This window comes from Peromyscus maniculatus, chromosome 1, assembly GCF_049852395.1.
Source record: "Peromyscus maniculatus bairdii isolate BWxNUB_F1_BW_parent chromosome 1, HU_Pman_BW_mat_3.1, whole genome shotgun sequence".
Lineage (NCBI taxonomy): Eukaryota > Metazoa > Chordata > Mammalia > Rodentia > Cricetidae > Peromyscus > Peromyscus maniculatus.
In genome coordinates this window covers 132,325,930-132,347,128 of record NC_134852.1, presented here as the reverse complement: position 1 = coordinate 132,347,128, position 21,199 = coordinate 132,325,930, and the positions used below count along the sequence as shown (strand labels likewise).

At 50.2% G+C, this 21,199-nt stretch overlaps 1 protein-coding gene across 1 annotated transcript; it reads left to right on the top strand.

Moving 5' to 3' along the window:
• The first annotated feature begins 567 nt into the window (after window positions 1-567).
• Window positions 568-21,196, top strand: Ern2 (endoplasmic reticulum to nucleus signaling 2). Its single transcript, XM_006980404.3, has 23 exons — window positions 568-627; window positions 3,186-3,278; window positions 5,461-5,566; window positions 6,318-6,351; window positions 6,598-6,670; window positions 7,686-7,758; window positions 7,907-8,014; window positions 8,295-8,396; window positions 9,689-9,953; window positions 12,267-12,345; window positions 12,435-12,582; window positions 12,712-12,830; window positions 13,658-13,813; window positions 14,020-14,161; window positions 16,735-16,819; window positions 16,980-17,169; window positions 17,252-17,351; window positions 17,431-17,627; window positions 19,313-19,460; window positions 19,553-19,680; window positions 20,494-20,617; window positions 20,696-20,763; window positions 20,847-21,196. The coding sequence occupies exons 1-23, from the start codon at window positions 568-570 to the stop codon at window positions 21,093-21,095; spliced, it is 2,847 nt and encodes a 948-aa protein (XP_006980466.2). The 3' UTR covers window positions 21,096-21,196.
• Window positions 21,197-21,199: the final 3 nt, after the last annotated feature.

Below are 21,199 nucleotides of genomic sequence, written 5' to 3'. Positions count from 1 at the left end.
TCAAAGGCACCACAAGGAAACCCACAGAACCAACTAAACTAGACTCAAGCGTGAGACTGATCTGTGGCTTGGTCTTCTTGTGGAGCTGTCTCTGACTCTGTTGCCTGCTCTGGGGACCCTTTCCTCATCCATCCTTAATAGGAGGAGCCTCGTTTCACTGCAGCTTGATATGCCAAGACTGATGGGTGTCCATAGGAGGCCGGTCCTTTTCTGGGGAGAAACAGAGGCAGGAGGAGAGGATAGAGGTGGGGTGTGGGAAGAGGGAGGTAAGGGCTGGGAGATGGGGTATTCTTTTAAAAAATGATAAGTGGCACTGGTTACTGTGCTGAAAGGTCATGAGGCATGAACCATGACAAAACCCAGTATCAGAGCTTTATTGGGGGTGGGGGGAGACAAAAGAACTAGACCTGCAGAGAGAGAGAGAGAGAGAGAGAGAGAGAGAGAGAGAGAGAGAGAGAGAGAGAGTAGGGGGAGGAGAGAACAGAGAAGAGAGAGGAGGAGTCTATGTCTGGCTTTTTAAGGATTCCCATGCACATGCACAGGTGGGCTTATGGAGCTACTCCACGCATGCACTGGTTGCGTGACCGCACTGCACGCATTTGCACTATCACGCAGTCCACTGATGATGTAAGATCCCTTACTTAGCTACTGAACTGTGCATGTGCAGTCATTCAGCTGGAAGAGTGACAGAATCCTAACAAGGGGGACTGGAGGGGAGGAGGGAGGGGAAACTTTGGTCAGAATGTAAAAACAATTTTTTTTTTAAAAAAAGGAAAAAAAAATCCATGGACATCAACCATAAGGAACTGAAAGTGGCTACATGAGAAGTACACTGAGACTAAGCCAGGCACGATGACGCAGATCTTTAATCCCAGCACTCAGTTGTCGGAGGCCGGCAGATCTCTGAGTTCGAGGCCACTTCCAGGACAGTCAGGGCTATATGAGAAACCTTATCTCAAAAAACTAGGGGGCATAAAAAGAAAGGAAAAATACACTGTTTGTCTCTCCTTAACACCATCCACAGGCATCTGGACACATGATCCAGGCCTGACCAATAAGAATGCTCTTGTCAACCAACCTCAGTGATTGGTCCAGAGGGAGAAACACAGTGCACTCCAGGGATCCGTTGTCTTTAGATCCCCAGCACTGGGCTGTGTCTGGATTTTCTACATGGGTGCCGCGGATCTGAAATCAGATCCTAATGCTTGCATGGCAGTCTTTTACCAATGGACCCATCTCCATAGCCCTGAAAATTACATTTTTATTGATATATGTGTATTACATATATAAATATTATATAAATACATATATGTGTATATTTATAAAGTTGTTCCAGGGGATGCTGGTTATGGTGGTGCACACCTTTAATCCCAGCACTTGGGAGGCAAAGGCAGGTGGATCTCTGTGAGTTCAAGGTCAGCCTGGTCTATAGACCGAGTTCCAGGGAGCCAGAGCTGTTACACAAAGAAACTCTGTGTGTGTGTGGGGTGGGGGGGGGACCTCTGAAAGTAAGAGACTTGTTCTCTGAAACTTGGGGACAGAGGTAAAGGTGTGTGTTAGAATTCTGCCCTCACTCTAGCGGCATGACTGCACATGCACAGTTCAGGAGTTAAGCAAAGGGTCTTGCATCTTATGTCATCAGTGTGCGCTGGTGATCACATACATGCAGGTTGGTCACACAGTCTGCGCTTTAAAGAGCTGTGACGCAGACCCCACTCTCTCTCTGTTTTGCTCTGTCTCTCCCCACCATCTTTCTCTCTCACTGCATGTGCTCCTTTCCCAGGCCTGGTTCTTCTCCCCCACCCCTCTTCCTCCTAAGAAAGCTCTAAAACTAATACTGGGTTCTGTTGTAACCGTGACCTTTAAATGCGGTAACCAGCACCGCCACCAGCGCCATTTATCACTCATTTCAGTGTGTGGGGAGAATGTATGGGGTTCTAGCTGCAGGTAGGAGACAACCGAATTTGAGGGATATGGTGTACAGAGGCCTGGAGTAGCACTGTTCCGGGTGTAGGAGGTAAGGAGGATGGGGAGGGGCTGGCCAAGGGAGTGTGGTAAAGTGAGCAGCAGACAGGGTTGACATTCCACACCCTGGAATAAGCATAGAGAAGGTGACCAGTGGCATCCTTTGTTTGTTTTGTTTTTGAAACAGAAGCGCTTGTAGCCCAAGAGGGCCTTGAACTCACTATGCAACCTTGAATTCCTGATCCTTCTGCCACTGATACCTATGGAGGCAAAATACTCATACAACACAGAAATATTTTATTTTTAAAATGGTTACAGCCATACACAGTTCTCTTCCACTCTTTATGTCTGGTGTCTTTGTTCATTTGTCCTTCTTTGTTTTTCAGTTAGGGTCTTAGGTAACATCTAAGATGGCTTCAAATTCATTACGTAGCCAGAGATGACCTCAAACTCCTGACCTTGCCCAGCTCTGATGTCTTAACCATGTAATCTATAAGCTCTACAAAGACAAAGAACTTCTCTGTCTTGCTCAGCCTAATCGATCTGTTGGACAAATGAGTGACTCCATCAGTTAATTCATAGTTCATAACTGCACAGTGGAGGCCAGCCACATGAAGAAATAATAAAGTAAAAAAGAGCACAGGCATTGAGGTCAGATGTCTGAATTTTAGTTCCAGTTCTGAGCCTTGCCTTGGTAAGAAAGGGTGAAGAATCCGCACACCCTGGAGAGATGCTTAAGGGCACTTGTTCTTGCTTAGGACCTGGGTTTGATTCCCAGCACCTACAAGGCAGAGCCTCACAATCATCCATAACTCTAGTTCCAGGGGATCCAACGCTATCTTCTGACATCCTTGGGCACCAGGCACTCACATGATGCACAGAGACACATGCAAGCAAAACAAACCATAAAATAAAATAAGTAAATCTTAAATAATAATAAAACAAAAGAGCCAGCATAGACCTTGGTACATTCTCCACCAATCAGCCTCAGTAAAATCCCTCCCAGGAAAGCTCAAACTGGCAACGTTTGGTGCCAAGGTGGAAGGGACTGAGTGAGGTGTAGGTGCCATGGGAAGGGCGGGGGCCACCACTGGGTGAGGTTTCAGCCAAGACTCTGCTTCCCCAGCTGGCTCTGCCGGGGGCGGAGACTCCCTGTAGAAAGAGCTCAGTTGTCACCTGGAGTGAGTAGAGGGAGCTGCTGACTTTGTGATTGCCCACAGGCTATGGCAAGCCCAGCCTGGGAGTCCCCACTGTGGTCTCCCTCAGGGCTCCTGCTGCAGCTCCTGACTTTGCTGGGGATGCTTGGACCACAGGTGAGTGCAGGGCCAGGTGACTGGGGATGTAGCTGGTCAGTAGGGAGGCCTCTCCCTCCTTCCCTTGGGCTCAGATCGCCCAAATGGACCACTAGCAAGTGAACCCCTCATAAACTTGGAGATTCCTCTTGCAACCTAGCTGGGAAGATGTGCCAGGCCAGCCTCTTCTGCAACAGAGATGGAGAGGGGCCGGTGGGGAAGAGACGGTAGACTGCTTTAACGTCAGGCTCTAAAACCCTTTGAGAATCCAGTTTTCCTGAAAAGTATGATCAATTTAGGGTCTTCTGCTGTGAAACTATGGTTCAATCTCTGGAGCTTTATGATGTGCCTTCCCTTTGTGTGTGACTGGACCACCACTCCTTACCCTCAGGTTCAGAACTTCCAGGACAAGTTGTCTATCTTCAAGTGTAGAGAGATCTGGTCCAACCTGCCTGCTGGGACCTGATTAGTTCCCTCGGGCCAGCCTGGGGTCCAAGTGTTCATCCCACCTGCAGTCTCTCCCCTTCTCCACCCCTCACCCCCAGCTAAAGGGACAGAGTAGAATTAGACACTGGCGGCCCCTCTCCCAGCTCAGGCTCCGTCTGCAATTGACAAATAATAATGGGAGCCTGGTATGTCCAGATCTGACATTTCTAGAAAAAAAAAAAAAACTAGAAATGAGAATGATAATAAAAATCTGGATTCTTAAAATTAAAATTTTCAGCTGGGCATCGGTGGTGCGCACCTTTTAATCCCAGCACTCCGGAGGCAGAGGCAGGCAGATTTTTGAGTTCCAGGCCAGCCTGTCTACAGAGTGAGTTCCAGCATAGCCAGAGCTACACAGAGAGACTCTGTCTCGAAACAATTAATTAATTAATTTCTGGTTTTAAAAAAAGCTGTTAATGTTGGGCATGGTATTACATCCCTCTAATTCCATAACTCTGGAGGCAGAAGGAGGAGGATTGTTAAAAGTTCAAAGTCAGCCTGCTCTACACGGTTACAAGACCAGGGCTACAAGAGGAGGCCTTGTCTCACAAAGCGATGACAGAAAGCTAATCAAAAGCAGTATTTTAAGCACTATAAGGAGCGGACAGAATTCTCTTTGGGACAGCCCTTCTCTCTGTCATGTTGCAGACGGTAAGACTGAGGCCCAAAAGAGAGGGTCGAGCTGGTGGGCTCCTGACTCTCCAGCAAAGACCTCTGGCTCCACCCGAGACCTGAGGGTCCTGAAGCAGGATGTGGCCTTCGCAGGGGTGCGGCTGGGCCACCCGGATGTTAGGGTTCCTGCTCCGAGCTCAGCCTCACCTTGTTTGCTCAAGGAGGGCCCGGAGCTGGCAAGTGAGTCCAGCAGCGGTCAGATATAAGGTAGCTCCAGCCTCCCTCCTGTCGCCGTTAGGGGGACCACAAAGCTTGGCACCGAAAGCACCTGAGCCAGTCCAGGGAGACACAAAGGGTCTTCTGGAAAGAGGCACACCTGTGACGAAGGAGAGGCATCCACATCTTGGAGGCGACTCTATGTCCCATTTGTGCCATTTCTGGCCACCCTGTGCCCCAGTCTCCCTGCTCTGTGCAGCCAGGACGCTCAGGTCCCGTCCCAGGGGGAGGCTGTATGGATCCGGGAAGCCCTTTTGTCTGCCACTCAGGCACGAGGACCTGAGTTTGAGTCACCAGCACCCATATAAAAGCCTGAGGACTGTGGGCATAAATGTCACCGCAGTGCTGGGTGGCAGGGGTTGGGATTGGTGGTGGGGTGACAGGCAGATCCCTGGAGCACACTGGCCAGTCAGGTTCAGTGAGAGACCCTGTCTCAATAAATAAGGTACAAAGTGATCAAGGAAGATACTTGACATTGACTTCTTTCTGCCTTAGACACACACACACACACACACACACACACACACACACACACACACGCACGCACGCACGCATGCACGCACGCGCACGCTCGCGCGCGCGCGCGCGCGCGCGCATTTTAGTCTACTTTGGAAGACAGAAGGAAGTGAAGGGAAAGGGAGGAAATGGGAGTCAAAGTCCCCTCAGCTCCCCTAGCTCCCACTGTCACCCCCCCCCCCAATAAGGTCAAGTTCATCTTTCTTCTTCTCTTTGTCTCCTCAGCCAGAGAAGTCATAGTCACTCCTGCCTGCGGCAAAGGCAAAGCGGTCCTGGCACCCTTAGATGAGATGACTTTTGTTTCCTGTTCCAGGTCCAGACCCTCAGGCCAGAGAGCCTTCTGTTCGTGTCTACCTTGGACGGAAGTCTCCACGCACTGAACAAGCAGACAGGCGACCTGAAGTGGACACTGAAGGGTGGTGAGCAAGGATAGCTACCATTCTCTCCTTAGATCTCTCAGTGGCACAGTGGGCAGTCCACCTTGGCGTAGAAGATAAGAACATGAGCACTACCGGGCTGGGGAGACGGCTCAGTTGGTAAAGCACTTGCCACACAAGCGTGAGGACCTGAGTGTGGGTCGCCAGCACCCACATAAAAAAACAGACCAACAAACAAACAAAAACAAAAAACATCCAGAGCATTGGAATGGCACAAACAGGAAGATCTGTGGGACTTCCTGGCCAGCCAGTCTAGCCAAATTTGTAAGCTTCAAGTTCATGGGATGATACTGTCTCAAAGAGAAGAAGACACCCCTGATCCCTCTCTCTCTCTCTCTCTCTCTCACACACACACACACACACACACACACACACACACATGTGCACAGGTACACACACATGAATGCACGCACACACTCACACACATACACGAACGCATGCATACGAATGTGCACACACACATACTCACACAGACACTAGGGTCCAGCAAGCCAATGTCTGTAGGCAGCTTCACCACTTAACCAACTGTGTGAACTTGGGAAAAATCACTCTCTGAGCCTCAACGGCTTCGCCTACAAACTGGGGCAAAGTAGCATGGCAGAGACTACCCACAGAGCTCTTGCCACCTGCTGGGCTCTGCATCTGGCACAGGGTAAATGCTGGTATGTTTTAGCTATGCTTCTCAATAGAGGCAAAAAAAAAAGACTCAAGTTCCATGTCTTTACCCCTGCAGACCCCATCATCCAAGGACCAATGTATGTCACAGAGTAAGTGAACTGGGACCTCTTAAAGAGAGAGTGTCGGGGGGAACCATAGTTGTATGAGGGGTTTGGGGGCACATGTGAGGGTTTTAGGGAACAGAATTAGTCTTACTTGGTGTGGAAAGGATTCCTGCTGCTCCAAGGTGTCTCCCTCAAAGATGGGCCCTACTAGCTGAGAAGGTGGAGGGACAAGACCTTCATGAAACCAGGGCTACGCACCTAGCCTTCCCCATGTCCCTCTCTGCTCCACAGAACGGCCTTTCTCTCTGACCCAGCTGATGGCAGCCTGTACATCTTGGGAACCCAGAAACAGCAGGGGCTGATGGTCTGTTTCCCCTCACTGCCTGGGATGGGTGTGGGCAGGACAGTGTGTCAGAGTGGGATGCCCTTTGAAGCTGTAAGACAGGGCTCCGAGCACTATGAAAGGCTGTCTGCTAAAGGGGGGGGTGGTGGTGGCTGTGTCTGCAGAGCAGAATATCAGACCTCTGAGTGTATGGAGGGGGGGTGCATCTCCAGGACTCTGAGGGCATTAAGGTGAAAACTGTATTGGTTAGCTTTTGCTAAATAACATATCACCCACAAATTCAAAGACTTAAAACGCCCCAAACCTCAAAATTAGGCTGGGTAGTTCTGCTAGTCTGGACTGAGTTTGCTCATGCATGTGTGTCAGCTGAATGGCTTTGTTTCTGAAAGTTGGTGATTTGTATATATGCTCACCTCACTCTGTGCCCCTTGTGAAAACCCATAAGAAACCTGAATACAGGGCACTCACTCACATAACACAGACTGGGATCTGATTCCTGACGAGAGAGAGAGAGAGAGAGAGAGAGAGAGAGAGAGAGAGAGAGAGAGAGAGAGAGAGAGAGAGAGAGCCAGGGAAGGTGAGAGGGCAGATCCCCATTCACCACCAACACTGCGTCCAAATAGCTTTTCAGTCTCACTGAGTCTTGTGGCCACTGGGTTTTAAAGCCTGTGGGGGTGTCTGTGGGGGTGTGTAGGTGTCTCTGTTGTGTCGTGTGTGCATGTGTGTATGTTCATTTCTTTGGGGGAGGTCACCAGGTGAAATCAAGTGGATCATGTGGTGTCCTGGTACCCGGTGTGGGATCTTCTGTGGTTCTTCATGAGGTTTTATAGCAACGTGACTAAGGATGCTGGCCCTACCTGAGTGTCACGCGCTGAGTTACTGGGCCTCTCCAAGCCCCAGTTTCCTCCCCTGGGAAATGGAGAAGAGAAGGTGCCCAGTGACTAGGTTGCTCTTGGTCATCCTTGGGAGAGTGTGGCACAGCAAGTGTTCTGCATGTTTCTGCCCTTATCCCCTTCTTGGACCCTTTCCCTCTCAGAAATTGCCATTCACCATCCCGGAGCTGGTTCATGCCTCTCCCTGTCGCAGCTCTGATGGGGTCTTCTACACAGGTGAGTATCCCTGCAGCCTGTGGAGGCCAAATCCAGCCAGTAGGAATGGGGACCTGGGTCATGCCAGGCCAAGTAGGCCAGGAACAAAAGGGCACACACACCCTCTCCTACGCCGTCTTGACTGTTGGCTCACTTCCCTCCTCCACAGGCCGGAAGCAGGATACCTGGTTTGTGGTGGACCCTGAATCAGGGGAGACTCATATGACACTGACCACAGAGGGCCTTTCTACTCCTCGACTCTACATCGGCCGAACACGTAAGTCAGATGTTCCCTACGCTCCGTGAAACCGCCTCATTTTCTTTGCCCAGGCCTGACAGTTGCTATCCAAGCTGAATGCAGGCTAGTCAGTCAATCTGACAATCATCAATAAACATTCTACTGAGTACTGATCAAGGAGCTAGAGGCAGAATGATGAGCTTGACCATTAGGCCTCCAATTGGGAAGCCTCTAATCCTAAAGAGGGACAGTCTCTGGAGTCGGGTTGGGGAAGCACCATATTACTATATTCCTGGAAACCTTTTTTTCTGACACACAGAGTACACAGTCTCCATGCATGACCCAAGGGCTCCAGCCCTGCGCTGGAACACAACCTACAGCCGCTACTCAGCGCCCCCCATGGATGACTCACCCGGGAAATGTGAGTGTCACCATTCTCAGCCTTACCTTGGATCAAAGTCCCCAGCCTGGGAAGCCCTGAGTGACATCAGGACCAAGTCCCAGCACATACTGATCCACCTACCTGATGCCCCCTCACATGCTGATTGATACAGATGGCCTGAGATCACTCTCAGCACCCAGACTGGTAATCACATAGCCTGAGCAATACAGCTGAACTTATCCATACCCCAAATGACCGCAGCCAGGTAGCCTGGGGTGACTCCTTACATCTTAAGGGACACCAAGCAACCTCCCCAACACCCTGAGCAATCCCATCAAGTCCTAACTGACCTCAACATGGTGAGTGACTTCCGCGTATAGTCTTGAGTGACTCCTCTATATAACTCTTGCTACCCCTTTGATATTATACCCACTCTACCCAACTTCCCAGGTGTCTTAGTTAGGGTTTCTGTTGTTGTGAGGAGAAACCATGACCACGGCAACTCATATAAAGGAAAACAGTTCATTGAAGTGGCTCACTTACAGCTCAGAGGTTTAGTCTATTATTGTCATGGCAGGAAGCATGGTGGCTGGGAGTGTGGTGGCATGCAGGCAGGTATGGTGCTGGAGAGGGAGCTGAGAGTGCTTATATCTTGACTCACAGAAGTGGGGGTATGCTTTAGCATATACGAGAAGTGGGGGTATGCTTTAGCATATACGAGACCTCAAAGCCCGCCTCCACAGTGACACATTTCCTCCAATAAGACCACACTTACCCCAACAAGGCTACACCTCCTAATAGTGCCACTCCCTTTGGGGGCCATTTTATTTCAAACCACCGCACTGAGGAACCTCACGGGTACTCCTCAGTGACTCCTCAAATCTTGACTCCATCATTCTTCATGAGGCACCATGCAAGTGACTCTGACATATAAGTGACACCACCAAGGCTCCTCACTGACCCCTTCATAGTCTATATGTGCTTCCCAAAGGCCCTCTCTGCCTCTAGGCCACACTACTTGATCTCAGTAGACATCAATCTGACCATCTCTATGACTGATGACCTACATCCTAAGATCTTTCCCTCAAATGATTTCTCATCTTAACTCTTTCAAATGACCCAGACTCACAGACACACCTGAGTCAACTTTAGATGGCCCCAACCAATCCCTTCCTGTTTGAAACAAACTCTGGTTGATCTTCTTAGGTCCCTGTAACCTTCCACATGACCTCAAATGGCCTTTGCACACTTGAATGACCCCTCACCCCAATTGCTTTCTGGTGTGTCCCATAAGATCTCTCTGACATCTCCCCAGCCGTCTTTCTTGATAGACATGAGCCATCTGACATCCTGTGGGATGGGCCTGCTGCTCACTGTGGACCCAGGAAGTGGAACTGTACTGTGGACACAGGACCTGGGAGTGCCCGTGATGGGCATCTACACATGGCATCAGGATGGCCTGCGCCAGCTGCCTCATCTTACACTGGCTAGGGACACCCTACATTTTCTTTTCCTCCGCTGGGGCCACATCCGACTTCCTGCCTCCAGCTCCCAGGACACAGCCACCGGCTTCTCTTCCTTAGACATCCAGCTTCTGTAAGTGTCCCTATCTAGAGCCTAGGGAGGGAATTTCTGGAGGTGGTACAGTCCCAGTCGAATAGCCAGTCATGACATTCAGCCATGACCCACCAATACAGCAGAATCAGGTGTCAAGACAGTGTCCCCAGGACATCCGGACAGTCACCATTTAACAAGTGATTGGGTAAAGCCTGTCCTGGGAGGAGACTTTGGGTCACCACCTGGTTTGTTCCATAAACGCCCTATTGAACTGATTGTCAGATACTTCAAATGTCCCCCTCCCTTATGCCATCCTAAGACACAGACTGGAGAAGTCGGGGGCTGCCCGTTCATTCCGTTTGCTCCACAAAGGCTCACTGGACACTTATTGTACACTAGTCATTTGCGAGGCTCTGAGAGGCCAACAGCAAACAACAGACAGTGTTGCTGCCTACAGGAAGCTCAGAGTCTAGTGAGGGACAGACACAGAAAAGGGAACTATGACGTGGTGAGATAAGGGTAAAGAGACAGACAGGTGGTGATGGCAATGCATGCAAAGAAACCCAGACTGAGACTGGAAACAAGAAGAAGCCGTGGAAAGCTTCTTAGAGGGAGAAACATCTCATGTAAGGCCTAAAGGATCAACAGAAAATGGGAGAAGGCATGGCACACGGGATACAGAAGGAAAGTCAAAGGCTGAGTCATAGTTCTAAGCAGCCTCAGGCCTAAGGCTATAAGTAAAGCCAGGATCGCATAGAGAAGGCTGGGATTTTTTGTTCCTGAGGCTAAGGAGCAGTCCCTGGAGAGTGCCAAGCAAGGAAGTGACTGACTCATGTTCTCATTTCAGAACGATTATTCTGGTTACAATTTGAAGAATATCTCAGAATGAGTTCAGGGAAAACATGACACCATGAGCCTGGGCATGGTGGTGCATACTTTTAATCCCAGAACTCAGGAAGTAACAGCAGGTAGATCTCTATGAGTTTAAAGCCAGCCAAAACTGCTTGGAGACACACACACACACACACACACACACATACACACACACACCACACAGGGGTGCTGGAGAGATGGTACAGTGCTTAAAAGCTTTGGCTGCTCTTCCAGAGAACCCAGGTTCAGTTCCCAGCACTCACATGGCAGCTCACAACTGTCTGTAACTTCTGCTCCAGGTGACCTGATGCCCTCTTTCTGGCATCTGTGAGCACTATACATGTGTGTAGTGTACAAATATACATGTAGGCAAAATACCCATACACTTAAAAAATAAAATGTATTGCACTGAAAGAAGATGATGCTGAAGGCTGGACCAGAAAAAACTCAAGGTACTAAGTAGAGGGCAATAGAGAGGAGTAGAGGAAATGAGGAGGATCAGGATGGTTAGAGTTCAGCCTTTATAAGCAAGGAGGCTTATAGACTCCTAGAAGTTCTAGAAGTTCATGGCTGCTATCAAGTTCAAAGCACTAAAGGAGGAAGAGAGAAAAAAGCAAAAAGTTTGAAAAGAGAGCTGACAAGTTCCAATTTAGAAAACTGAGTTCTTATAAGAGGTCTGGGCCAGGTGTGGCGGTGTATGCCAATATCCCAGTACTCAGGATGCTGCTGACGGAGCATGATGAATTTGAGGCTAGCCTGAGCTGCATAGTAAGACCCCCTCCATCTTCAAAAAAAAAAAAAAGTGAGCCAGGCGGTGGTAGCACATGACTTTAATCCCAGCACTCAGGAGGCAGAGGCAGGCAGATCCCTGTGAGTTCGAGACCAGGCTGGTCTACAGAGTGAGTTCCAGGATAGTCAGGGCTGTTGCACAGATAGACCCTGTCTCAAAAAATAAACAAACAAAAAATGAGACATATATTGAGAAAATGTTGCTATAGATTTTGTAACAGCTTTGCTGAATAACAAACTACTCCAACAATTGGAGCTTAAAAGCAACAGACATCTGCTGTCCAAGATTTTTGGGTCATCCAGGTAGTTTTTCTGGTCTCTAAAATCAACTGATGACTTGGTGGAGGCAATGAACTGGGATAGTGTCACTCACCTATCTAGTAGCTGGTGGGCCAGCTGGCTGAGGAATAGAATGGTTCATTTGTATACCATAAGGTCTTTCATCCCTTGTGGAGAGTAGGCTTCCTTACACGGCAGTCCCAGGACTTCAGAGAACAGTACTGAGGGGCAACTCCCAATGCACAAGCACCATTCAGGTCTCTGCCTGGGTCTCACTTGTCTCATTGGCTAAAAAAAGTCACATGGTCAATCCCAGAGTCAATCTGGAAGGGACTACAAAGGACATAAGTAGAGTAATGCTGAAGCTATCCGCCAGCATCACTCACCCTTCTCTTTTTCCCTTCTCTTTAGGATGACACTGTATGTGGGGAAAGAAGAAGCTGGTTTCTATGTCTCCAAAGCACTGGTCCACACTGGGGTGGCCCTCGTGGTGAGAAGGGGATCTCTGAGTGGACTGCAAAGAGGGACAGAGCAGGAAAGCGGTTTCTTTCACCTGTGGCTCTCCATCTTCTGCCGTAGCCCCGTGGACTGACCCTGGCACCCATGGACGGCCCCACAACAGATGAGGTGACATTTCAAGTCTCAGGGGAGCGAGAGGGCTCACCCAGCACTGCTGTCAGATACCCCTCAGGCAGTGTGGCCCTCCCCAGCCAGTGGCTACTCATTGGTGAGGTCCCCTGACTTTAATTTGGAGCAGATGAAGATAAAAGACTTATAAGCCCAGTTTCCGAGTTGGAACACTGAAAGCATCCTTGACGCTGGCTCTTATTCTCTGGCTTTTATTCCTACCACTTAGGATACCATGAACTTCCCCCAGTCCTGCACACCACCATGCTGAGGGTTCATCCCACCCCAGGGAAAGGGTCTACTGAGACAAGAGCCCCAGAGGACCTCCATGCTCCAGCTCTCTTCCAGGTTAGTCCTGGGATACCAGGGGCGATGTGTAGACCCAGAGATGTCCTGCAGCCCCCTGTACCTCTTCCCCAGTTAATCTCATGAAAGTCCCCAGAAAACAAACATTTTGTTGCGGCTACTACCAGGCATGTTAAAAATGATATTGGCTTCCTAAATCACAAATCCTAGTTCCCAGATTTTTTTTCTTATTCTTCAGTGTAAACATTGTAAAATATTCATCAAGTGAGAAATTGAAAACAGAAAAACCTATAAAGGCGTGCTCTCCTGGGAGAGATTGGAGAAGTGCTAGGAAGTTGTTCAAGGTTAGAAGGAGCAATGGTTTTCAAACCCTGGGAGTTTGCTCCAGACCCACCAAATTCCTAATCTCTAGAGGTGAATCTCATAGTTTCAGCGATATCCCATGAGCATATGACTTTTTTTTTTCTTTTTGTTTTTGGTTTTTGAGACAAAGTTTCTCTGTGTAACCGCCCTGGCTGTCCTGGAACTCGCTTTGTAGACCAGGCTGGCCTCGAACTCACAGAGATCCACCTGGCTCTGCCTCCCGAGTGCTGGGATTAAAGGCATGTGCCACCACCCCAGCCGAGCATATGAACTTTTAATGATATTCAGAGAGATGCTGGTCTTCTGGTAGGTTTGGTCAACTCTTCTCCTGAGCACCATGATGTTTCAGAACTATGGACAATGCCACAAGTCCCGCCTAGAGGGACCACTCCCCCTCCACACACACACCCCTTCAGCTAAGCCCTGCTGTGAACCCAGTGAGGAAGAAGAATTGGGAATTTCACAGTAGAAGGGAACACCAAGAGTGAAAGCTGCTCTGGTCCTAGTTCCCGAGCCTGAGGAGGGAAGAACGTGGGGATTTGGAACTACATCCTGAAGAGAAAGCTTCAAACCCTTATCCAGGGTTGGGGTCCCAAGACCTGCTGGCAGCTAGCTTCAGTGCCATCCTCCTGGGAGCCTGGGTCCTCTACCTGATGAGGCAAGTAAGTCCAACATCCTGACCTTGGCCATTGGAGTCTTTCCAGAGAGAACTCTGTTTCTCCCTTGCCTGACTTCAGCTGCCTCTGCCTTCCTCCCAGGAGATCCTGCTCCTGCGCTAAGTCCAAGCTCTGTAGTGAACCCAGCTCTGGCGCAGGTGTGGGGCCCATCAGGAGGAAGGCTTGAGCTTACTAAAACCCATGTGTTACAGCAGCAGCAGAGTCCTTCAGCATCCACAAGCTCTCATGACCCCTCACCGGATGCTCAGACACAGCCCTCAAGGGCCACCGTGCCGAACCAGAAGAGATTCCAAAGCCCCTCGGAGCAAGCCCGGCCATCCCATGACCCTGAAGGTGAACTTGAGTGAACAACACTTGGGGGTCAAAAATAGAAAAAAGAGAGAGAGGTGAACATAATTTCATTTCAAAGTCAAATTGTTAGAAACCACAGATGGTGGAAGAGATAATAAGACCCAGCCTCCTTAAGTGTCTCCTATTATAATTTTATGGTTATTTTCAGGGTCTCTGGTTGTGGATAGAACTGTGTGTAGATCAAAATGCTGTCAGCTAACTTTTGAAGAGTTGCCTTTGAGCACCTGTTTTCTCACTGGTCCAATGGGGCGGGTACTAACACCCACCTCATTGCATCACTGCACTGGGAGAAGTTGCCATCATCATCAAGTCCGTGCTGGGGACATAACTCAGCTGGGAGAGCGCGTGCCCAGCATGCACCAAGTCCTGGGTTTGATCCCTGGCACTCACTAACCAGGCATGGTGGTGCACGCCTATAATCCCAGCACTCAGGAAACGGAGGCAGGAGGATCAGAAGTTCAGGACCAGCCTGGAATATGTAGCTTTAAAAAAAAATCACGCTTAGGTGATGTTAATAATTGTTTTACTTGGGAGGCAGAGGCAGGCAGATCTCTTTGAGTCTACAAAGAGTTCCAGGACAGCTAGGGCAGTTACACAGAGAAACCCTGTCTCAAAAACCAATAAAATAATTAATAATAATGAGTGTTAAAATAACGTAATGGTAATGGTAGCAGTAAATTACCTAGGCATGGTTTTGATTTTGTTTCAACATTCTTCGCAATGTTTCTTGGTTTAATCCTTAGCTTAAGCTCCTATAGGCTCACTGGTGTTCACTCAGTGCTTGGCGGGTATAGCCTGTGTGTCTATTGCTCACACTAGTCTTCTGCTCTTTGGCTCTGAGCCAGGCTGGTACCTTTTGTACTTTTGTGAGCTGGGGCCGGTACCTCCCTACTGCTGCTCAGCCTACTTCCTCGTGACGGATCCCACCTGCTGTCTGTCCACCTACACAGGCTGGTGTCTGCCTGCCTCCTGACTTGAGGCTTCAGTATACACCCCATGTCCTCCTCTTCTTTGGACCTCAGCCCCTCTTCTGTCAGTTCCAGCAAAGCATGGCCTCTGAGCTACATCTCCAGCCCACGGGCAGCTTTTTTTTTTTTTTTTTTTTTTTTTTTTTAAGGGCTCCACAGCAAGGTAACCCCAGGCCTGAGATATAGTTCTTGTCATTTATTGACTCCACTGAATCCAAGTAAATATCCATTCCACTGCACCCCAAAAACCCATTTCCTTGGACCTTCTGACTCTGGAGTGGATGGAGTCTGCTTCTTTTTCTATAGACAAGACTCCATTTTTTCCCAGGGCTGTTCTTGCCAATGCCCTATAATTGTTTTTTTTTTTTAATAGAGAATTGTGTGTGTGTGTAGGCATGTATGTGTTTATGTGTAGGTGTGTGTATATGTGTATAGGTGTGTGTATGTGTGTAGGTATGTGTGTAGGTGTGTATGTGTGTGTATATTTGTGTGTGTGTGTGTGTGTGTGTGTGTGTGTGTGTGTGTGTGTGTGTGTGTGTGTGTGTGTGTGTGTAGACCAGAGGACAACCTCAGGTGTTATTTTTCAGGAGCCATAGATCTTGGGTTCTTTATTGTTGTTGGTTTTGGTCTTTTGAGATCAGATCTCTCTATGCAGTCCTGGCTGTCTGAGAACCATGCTGGCCTTGAAGTCACAGAGATCCTCCTGCCTTTGCCTCCTGAGTGCTGAGATTAAAAGCACACACCGCCATGCCTGGCTAGACCTTGATTTTTAAGACAAGGGACCTGGGGTTCACTGATTCATCTAGGCTGGCTGGCCAATGAGCTTCAGGGATCAGCCTGTCTCAGCCTCTCAGTCCTGGAATTACAATTATGGACTACTATGTGCAGTACGTGGGTGCTGGGATCAAACTTGGGTTCCCATAGCAAGGTGAGCACTTTACTGACTGAGTCATCTCCCCAATCTCAACCTCACCCATCTTAATTACACACCAAGACTTTCGAGGCACTATGCTAGACTGTAGACATGCACTGCAACACCCAACATTATCTTTATCTGCTGTAACTGTGCTCTCCGAGGGCACTGTGCCATGCTGTAGGTGTGCACTGCAACACCCAGGATCGTCCTTATTTGCTATAACCGCTCACTCTCATCATGCATCTGTCTACTCAAACTCATCTTTTTGTTTGAAACAATTCAACTTCAATGAAAAGAATTGCTACAAGTGTTAGAGGTGGGAAAAATGCAGAGAAGAGAAAGAGACAGACAGGAGGTGCCCAAAAGGGAATCCCATAGCCAACACTCCCACTCCTGTCTATCCACTCGATCCTCACCAGCACAGGTGGCATCGCTATCAGCTGAGTCACTTGTCCAGCTACATCAATAGCAGCACCAGCCACTGGAGCCCTGTGCCTAGCATCTGGGTCCTTGCTCTCAGCTACCGCAGCACACTGAGCACAGAAGGGTGGAGAGAGGTCAAGGTGGAGGAGGGTGGGTCTGGACTAGGGCTGGCAGAGGAAGGCAGGGAGTCGTACTGTGGGCAGTGAGCATAGATCACTAAGAGGACAATGATACCTTCGCCCCTGTAGCAGAGCAGCCCACTGTCGTGGGGAAGATCTCCTTCAACCCCAAGGACGTGCTGGGACGTGGCGCAGGCGGCACTTTTGTTTTCCGGTGAGTGGCAGGGGGCGCCCAGGCTGCAGCTGTATCACTCGCAGCTCTTTTGACAACAACCCAAGGACAAGCATCCTTCCAGACTCCCAGACTTGGGGAGAGATCCCGGCCCTTTCCCTTACCTGCTCTTTGCACCCCCCAACCCTGATGCACCTCTCAGGGGACAGTTTGAGGGACGGGCAGTAGCTGTGAAGAGGCTCCTCCGAGAGTGCTTCAGCTTGGTGCAGCGCGAGGTGCAGCTGCTGCAGGAGTCGGACAGGCACCCCAATGTGCTCCGCTACTTCTGCACCGAGCGTGGCCCCCAGTTCCACTACATTGCCTTGGAGCTCTGCCAGGCCTCCTTGCAAGAGGTGAGATGGGAGCCCAGGAAGGGATGGAGGGAGGGTGGCCTTGGGCTGGTAAGTGACGTTTTTTGTCTCTCCCTCATCTTAGTATGTGGAGAACCCAGACCTAGACCGTTGGGGCCTGGAGCCCACCATGGTGCTCCAGCAGATGATGTCTGGCCTGGCCCACCTACATTCCTTACACATAGGTACCATGTCTTGTTTCCAGTCCTTAGCCCCCTGCTCCTCCCCATCGGCAATCATTCACTCTCCACTTCCTTCCGGCAGTACACCGTGACTTGAAGCCAGGCAACATTCTCATGGCTGGACCTGACAGCCAGGGCCAAGGCAGAGTGGTCATCTCCGACTTTGGCCTCTGCAAGAAGCTACCTGCAGGCCGTTGTAGCTTCAGTCTCCACTCCGGCATTCCTGGCACAGAAGGTTGGATGGCCCCAGAGCTCCTGCAGCTGCCCCCAGACAGCCCCGTGAGTCTGCCCACCAGCCCCAGGGCTCCTTCCTCCATGCCCCAGCTCTCCTCTGAAAGAGGCCCCTCCAAGCCTGCTCATCTATTCCCAGGGGATAATCCACTACCTCTTCCCCAAAGCAATCACCATCAGGGACTGTTCTGCAGCTCAGAGGACATTAGGCAATGTCTGGAGGCATTTTGGCTGGCTTGCCTTGGGGGAAAAAAAAAGTGCCTCTGTCATCCTGTGAGGCCAAGGATGCTGCTGAACATGCCACAGTGTAACGTGCCATAGTACACAGGGCACCACCCACCCTCTGACAGTTTTCTCTTTTGAATCAGTGCCACCCAGGTTGAGAAGACATGACTCAGAAAGCGACTTTGTCGACATGGAGTCTTACTACCTAGTTTAGGCCCGCCTTTTTTTTTTTTTTTTTTTTACTTTATTTTATGTACATTGGTGATGGTATCAGATTTCCTGGAACTGGAATTACAGACAGTTGTGAGCTGCCATGTATGTGGTTGCTGGGAATTGAACCCGGGTCCTCTGGAAGAGCAGCCAGTGCTCTTAACCACTGGGCCATCTCTCCAGCCATAGGCCAGTCTTGAATTCTCAACTTTCCCACGTCAGCCTCCTGAGTGCCGGGATTACAGGCATCATGCCAGGCCTAGACATTTAACCTTCACTGTACTTCACCGAGTATGGTGGCTGGGTATGGTGGCCTGCAGTTGCAGCACTGAGGAAGCTGAGGCAGGAGGATTCCCGAGTTCAAGCTACACAGAGATGCTGGCTCTCACCCGTTCTGGCCTAATGAGCTAGGTAGGATGCAATGTCAGTGTAGACCTGGGATTAAGAATATGGGAAATTGGCCGGGCGGTGGTGGCGCACGCCTTTAATCCCAGCACTCGGGAGGCAGAGCCAGGCGGATTGCTGTGAGTTCGAGGCCAGCATGGGCTACCAAGTGAGCTCCAGGAAAGGCGCAAAACTACGCAGAGAAAAACCCTGTCTCGAAAAACCATAAAAAAAAAAAAAAAAAAAAAAAAAGGATATGGGAAATTGAACTAACATCCCAGCAGTACAAAGGACAAAGCAGCACCTGACCCATTGACCCGTGTTGAGTTTCAGACCCCAGGACTCTACATCTGGATTCATGGTGAGTGGGTGGAAGGCTCAACAGAAGAGCCACACCCATTCCTAAAGACAAGAGAAAGAAGTGATCGGGGACTGGAGACCTAAGTGCCCAGGGACTTGACGCTGGTGTTAGGAGCCTGCCTATACAGTATAGTTTTCACATTAGCAGCCAGCATTTTAACATTGGGGAAATCCCTTACACACACACACACACACACAATCTTAAGTTATCAAATTTACTTGGGGGAAAAAGTCAGCTCTTCCATCTTGCCTGTCTCCCGGTGATAACCAGTGGTCAGGCCCATGCTAGGTCACCAGTTTTCACTCTGATCTCGTCTGTGTGTGGCCAGCCTCACTCAGTTCACTCAGTTCCACTACCTGTACCTCCCTACAGGAAGGGAAAATCAGGACCAGAAGCTTGGCAGAGGCAAAGGAAGCATCTGTGAGTCCTGTTTTCAACACTCAGACACACACACACAGACAGACACACATACGCATGCTGCTCTTACAGGGCCCAAAACGTTTTTTAGCAAGGCCCACTTCCTTCTTCTCACGCCCATCTTTCTGGCCCCCAGACCAGCGCTGTGGATATCTTCTCTGCAGGCTGTGTGTTTTATTACGTGCTTTCTGGCGGCAGCCACCCCTTTGGTGAGAGTCTCTACCGCCAGGCCAACATCCTCTCAGGGGATCCCTGTCTGGCTCATCTGGAGGAAGAGACCCATGGTGAGGAAGGGAGAGCCTGGCCAGCAAAGACGGGAGGAAGGCAGCATGAAGCTGAGTGCCTGCCTGTAAACCATCCCTTTTCTGACCTCCAGACAAGGTTGTGGCGTTGGATTTGGTTACAGCCATGCTGAGCCTGCTGCCCCAGGATCGCCCGTCAGCAGGATGGGTGCTGGCCCATCCCCTCTTTTGGAGCAGAGCCAAGGAACTCCAGTTCTTCCAGGTCAGATGGTGATCTTGGGAAGGGCCCCCCAAGCTCCAGGTTTGGGTCCTGTCTTAGTGTTCCATTGCTCTGAGGAGACACCATGACCAAGGCAACTTATAAAGAAGGCATTTAACTGGGGGCCTGCTTACAGTTTCAGAGGGTCAGTCCATTATCTTGGTGGTGTGGTGGCAGGCAAGCATGGTGCTAGAGCCATAGCTGAGAGCTCACATCTAATCCACAAGTTGCAGGCCAAGAAAGGAACCCTGGGCCTGGTGTGGGCTTTTGAAACCTCAAAGCCCATCCCTAGTGACTCGCCTCTTCCAGTAAGGCCACGCCTCCTAATTCTTCCCAAATTGGGAACCAAATATTCAAATACACGAACCTAGGGAAGCCGTTCTCATTCAAACCATCACAAGTTCTGAACAAGAAAAGGGAAGTCAGAGGGGCTGAGGGAAGACAGTCTTAGCACCTTGGACCCCAGCATCTGCATTTGCTTTAGCTTCCCCTGTATGGAAATGCAGTTTTCTCTCATCTGCAGTCATTTATGCTGCAACATCAGTGCAGATTCTGCTTCCGTTTGTGACCTTGGGCAAGGGGCCACCCTTGAGCTGCAGGCTGCCTGCCTACAGAACAGAGGCAACAGTGCTTCCCTTAAGGTGGGTGGTGGCATGGAGGTAGGACACAGGGAAGCCATACTTTCCAGGAGGAAATAGCCCTTGTCATCCCAAGTCAAGGGGCTATTGCTACTTCAACATTAACCACATAACACAACCCTGGCCCTGGGGCCTCTTGATACTGTCCACGAGACTTAGGAGCTCTGTGGGATCCTAGGATGTCAGCGACTGGTTGGAGAAGGAGCCCGAGCAGGGACCCCTTGTGATGGCACTGGAGGCAGGAAGCCACCAGGTGGTCCGGGGAAACTGGCACAATCACATCTCGGCATCACTGCAGACAGGTAGAGGCCACACGTGGGTGGGCCTGAGGGGAAGGGACCCAGTAGGGACACCTCTGCAGCCCATTTCTCTGCCCACAGATCTGAAAAGGTTCCGATCATATAAGGGGTCATCAGTACGAGACCTGCTCCGTGCCATGAGGAATAAGGTGTGTTCTAGAGCCTGGGTGGGACACGGATCAGGGATGGCCTGCCATAGCTGAGCCAGGGTCTTTGTCCTGCCCATCCCCAGAAGCACCACTACAGAGAGCTCCCAACGGAGGTACACCAGACACTAGGACAGCTGCCCGCTGGCTTCATCCAGTACTTCACACACCGCTTCCCACGGCTGCTGCTCCACACTCACCACGCCATGAGGACCTGCGCTTCTGAGAGCCTCTTCATGCCATACTATCCTCCAGCTTTGGATGTCAGGAGGTCCTGCCAGATGCCACAAAGAGCTGAGACAACCCGGGGCCCCAAAGGTGGACCAAGGAGTTAAGCCTGCGGCTCAGTCTGGTCTCAGGAGCGTCAGAAAAGATGAGCAGCAGTTTGGCAGCCTGAGGCTGCTGGAGCAGAGAAATACTCTGGGGTCAGAGCACCCTC

Coding starts and splice junctions, on each gene's coding strand:
- Ern2 (XM_006980404.3), top strand. CDS start 568: ATGCACTGGTTGCGTGACCGCACTGCACGCATTTGCACTATCACGCAG. Junction 16,820..16,979: donor GGCGGCACTTTTGTTTTCCG/GTGAGTGGCAGG, acceptor TGCACCTCTCAG/GGGACAGTTTGAGGGACGGG. Junction 20,618..20,695: donor CTCGGCATCACTGCAGACAG/GTAGAGGCCACA, acceptor CTCTGCCCACAG/ATCTGAAAAGGTTCCGATCA.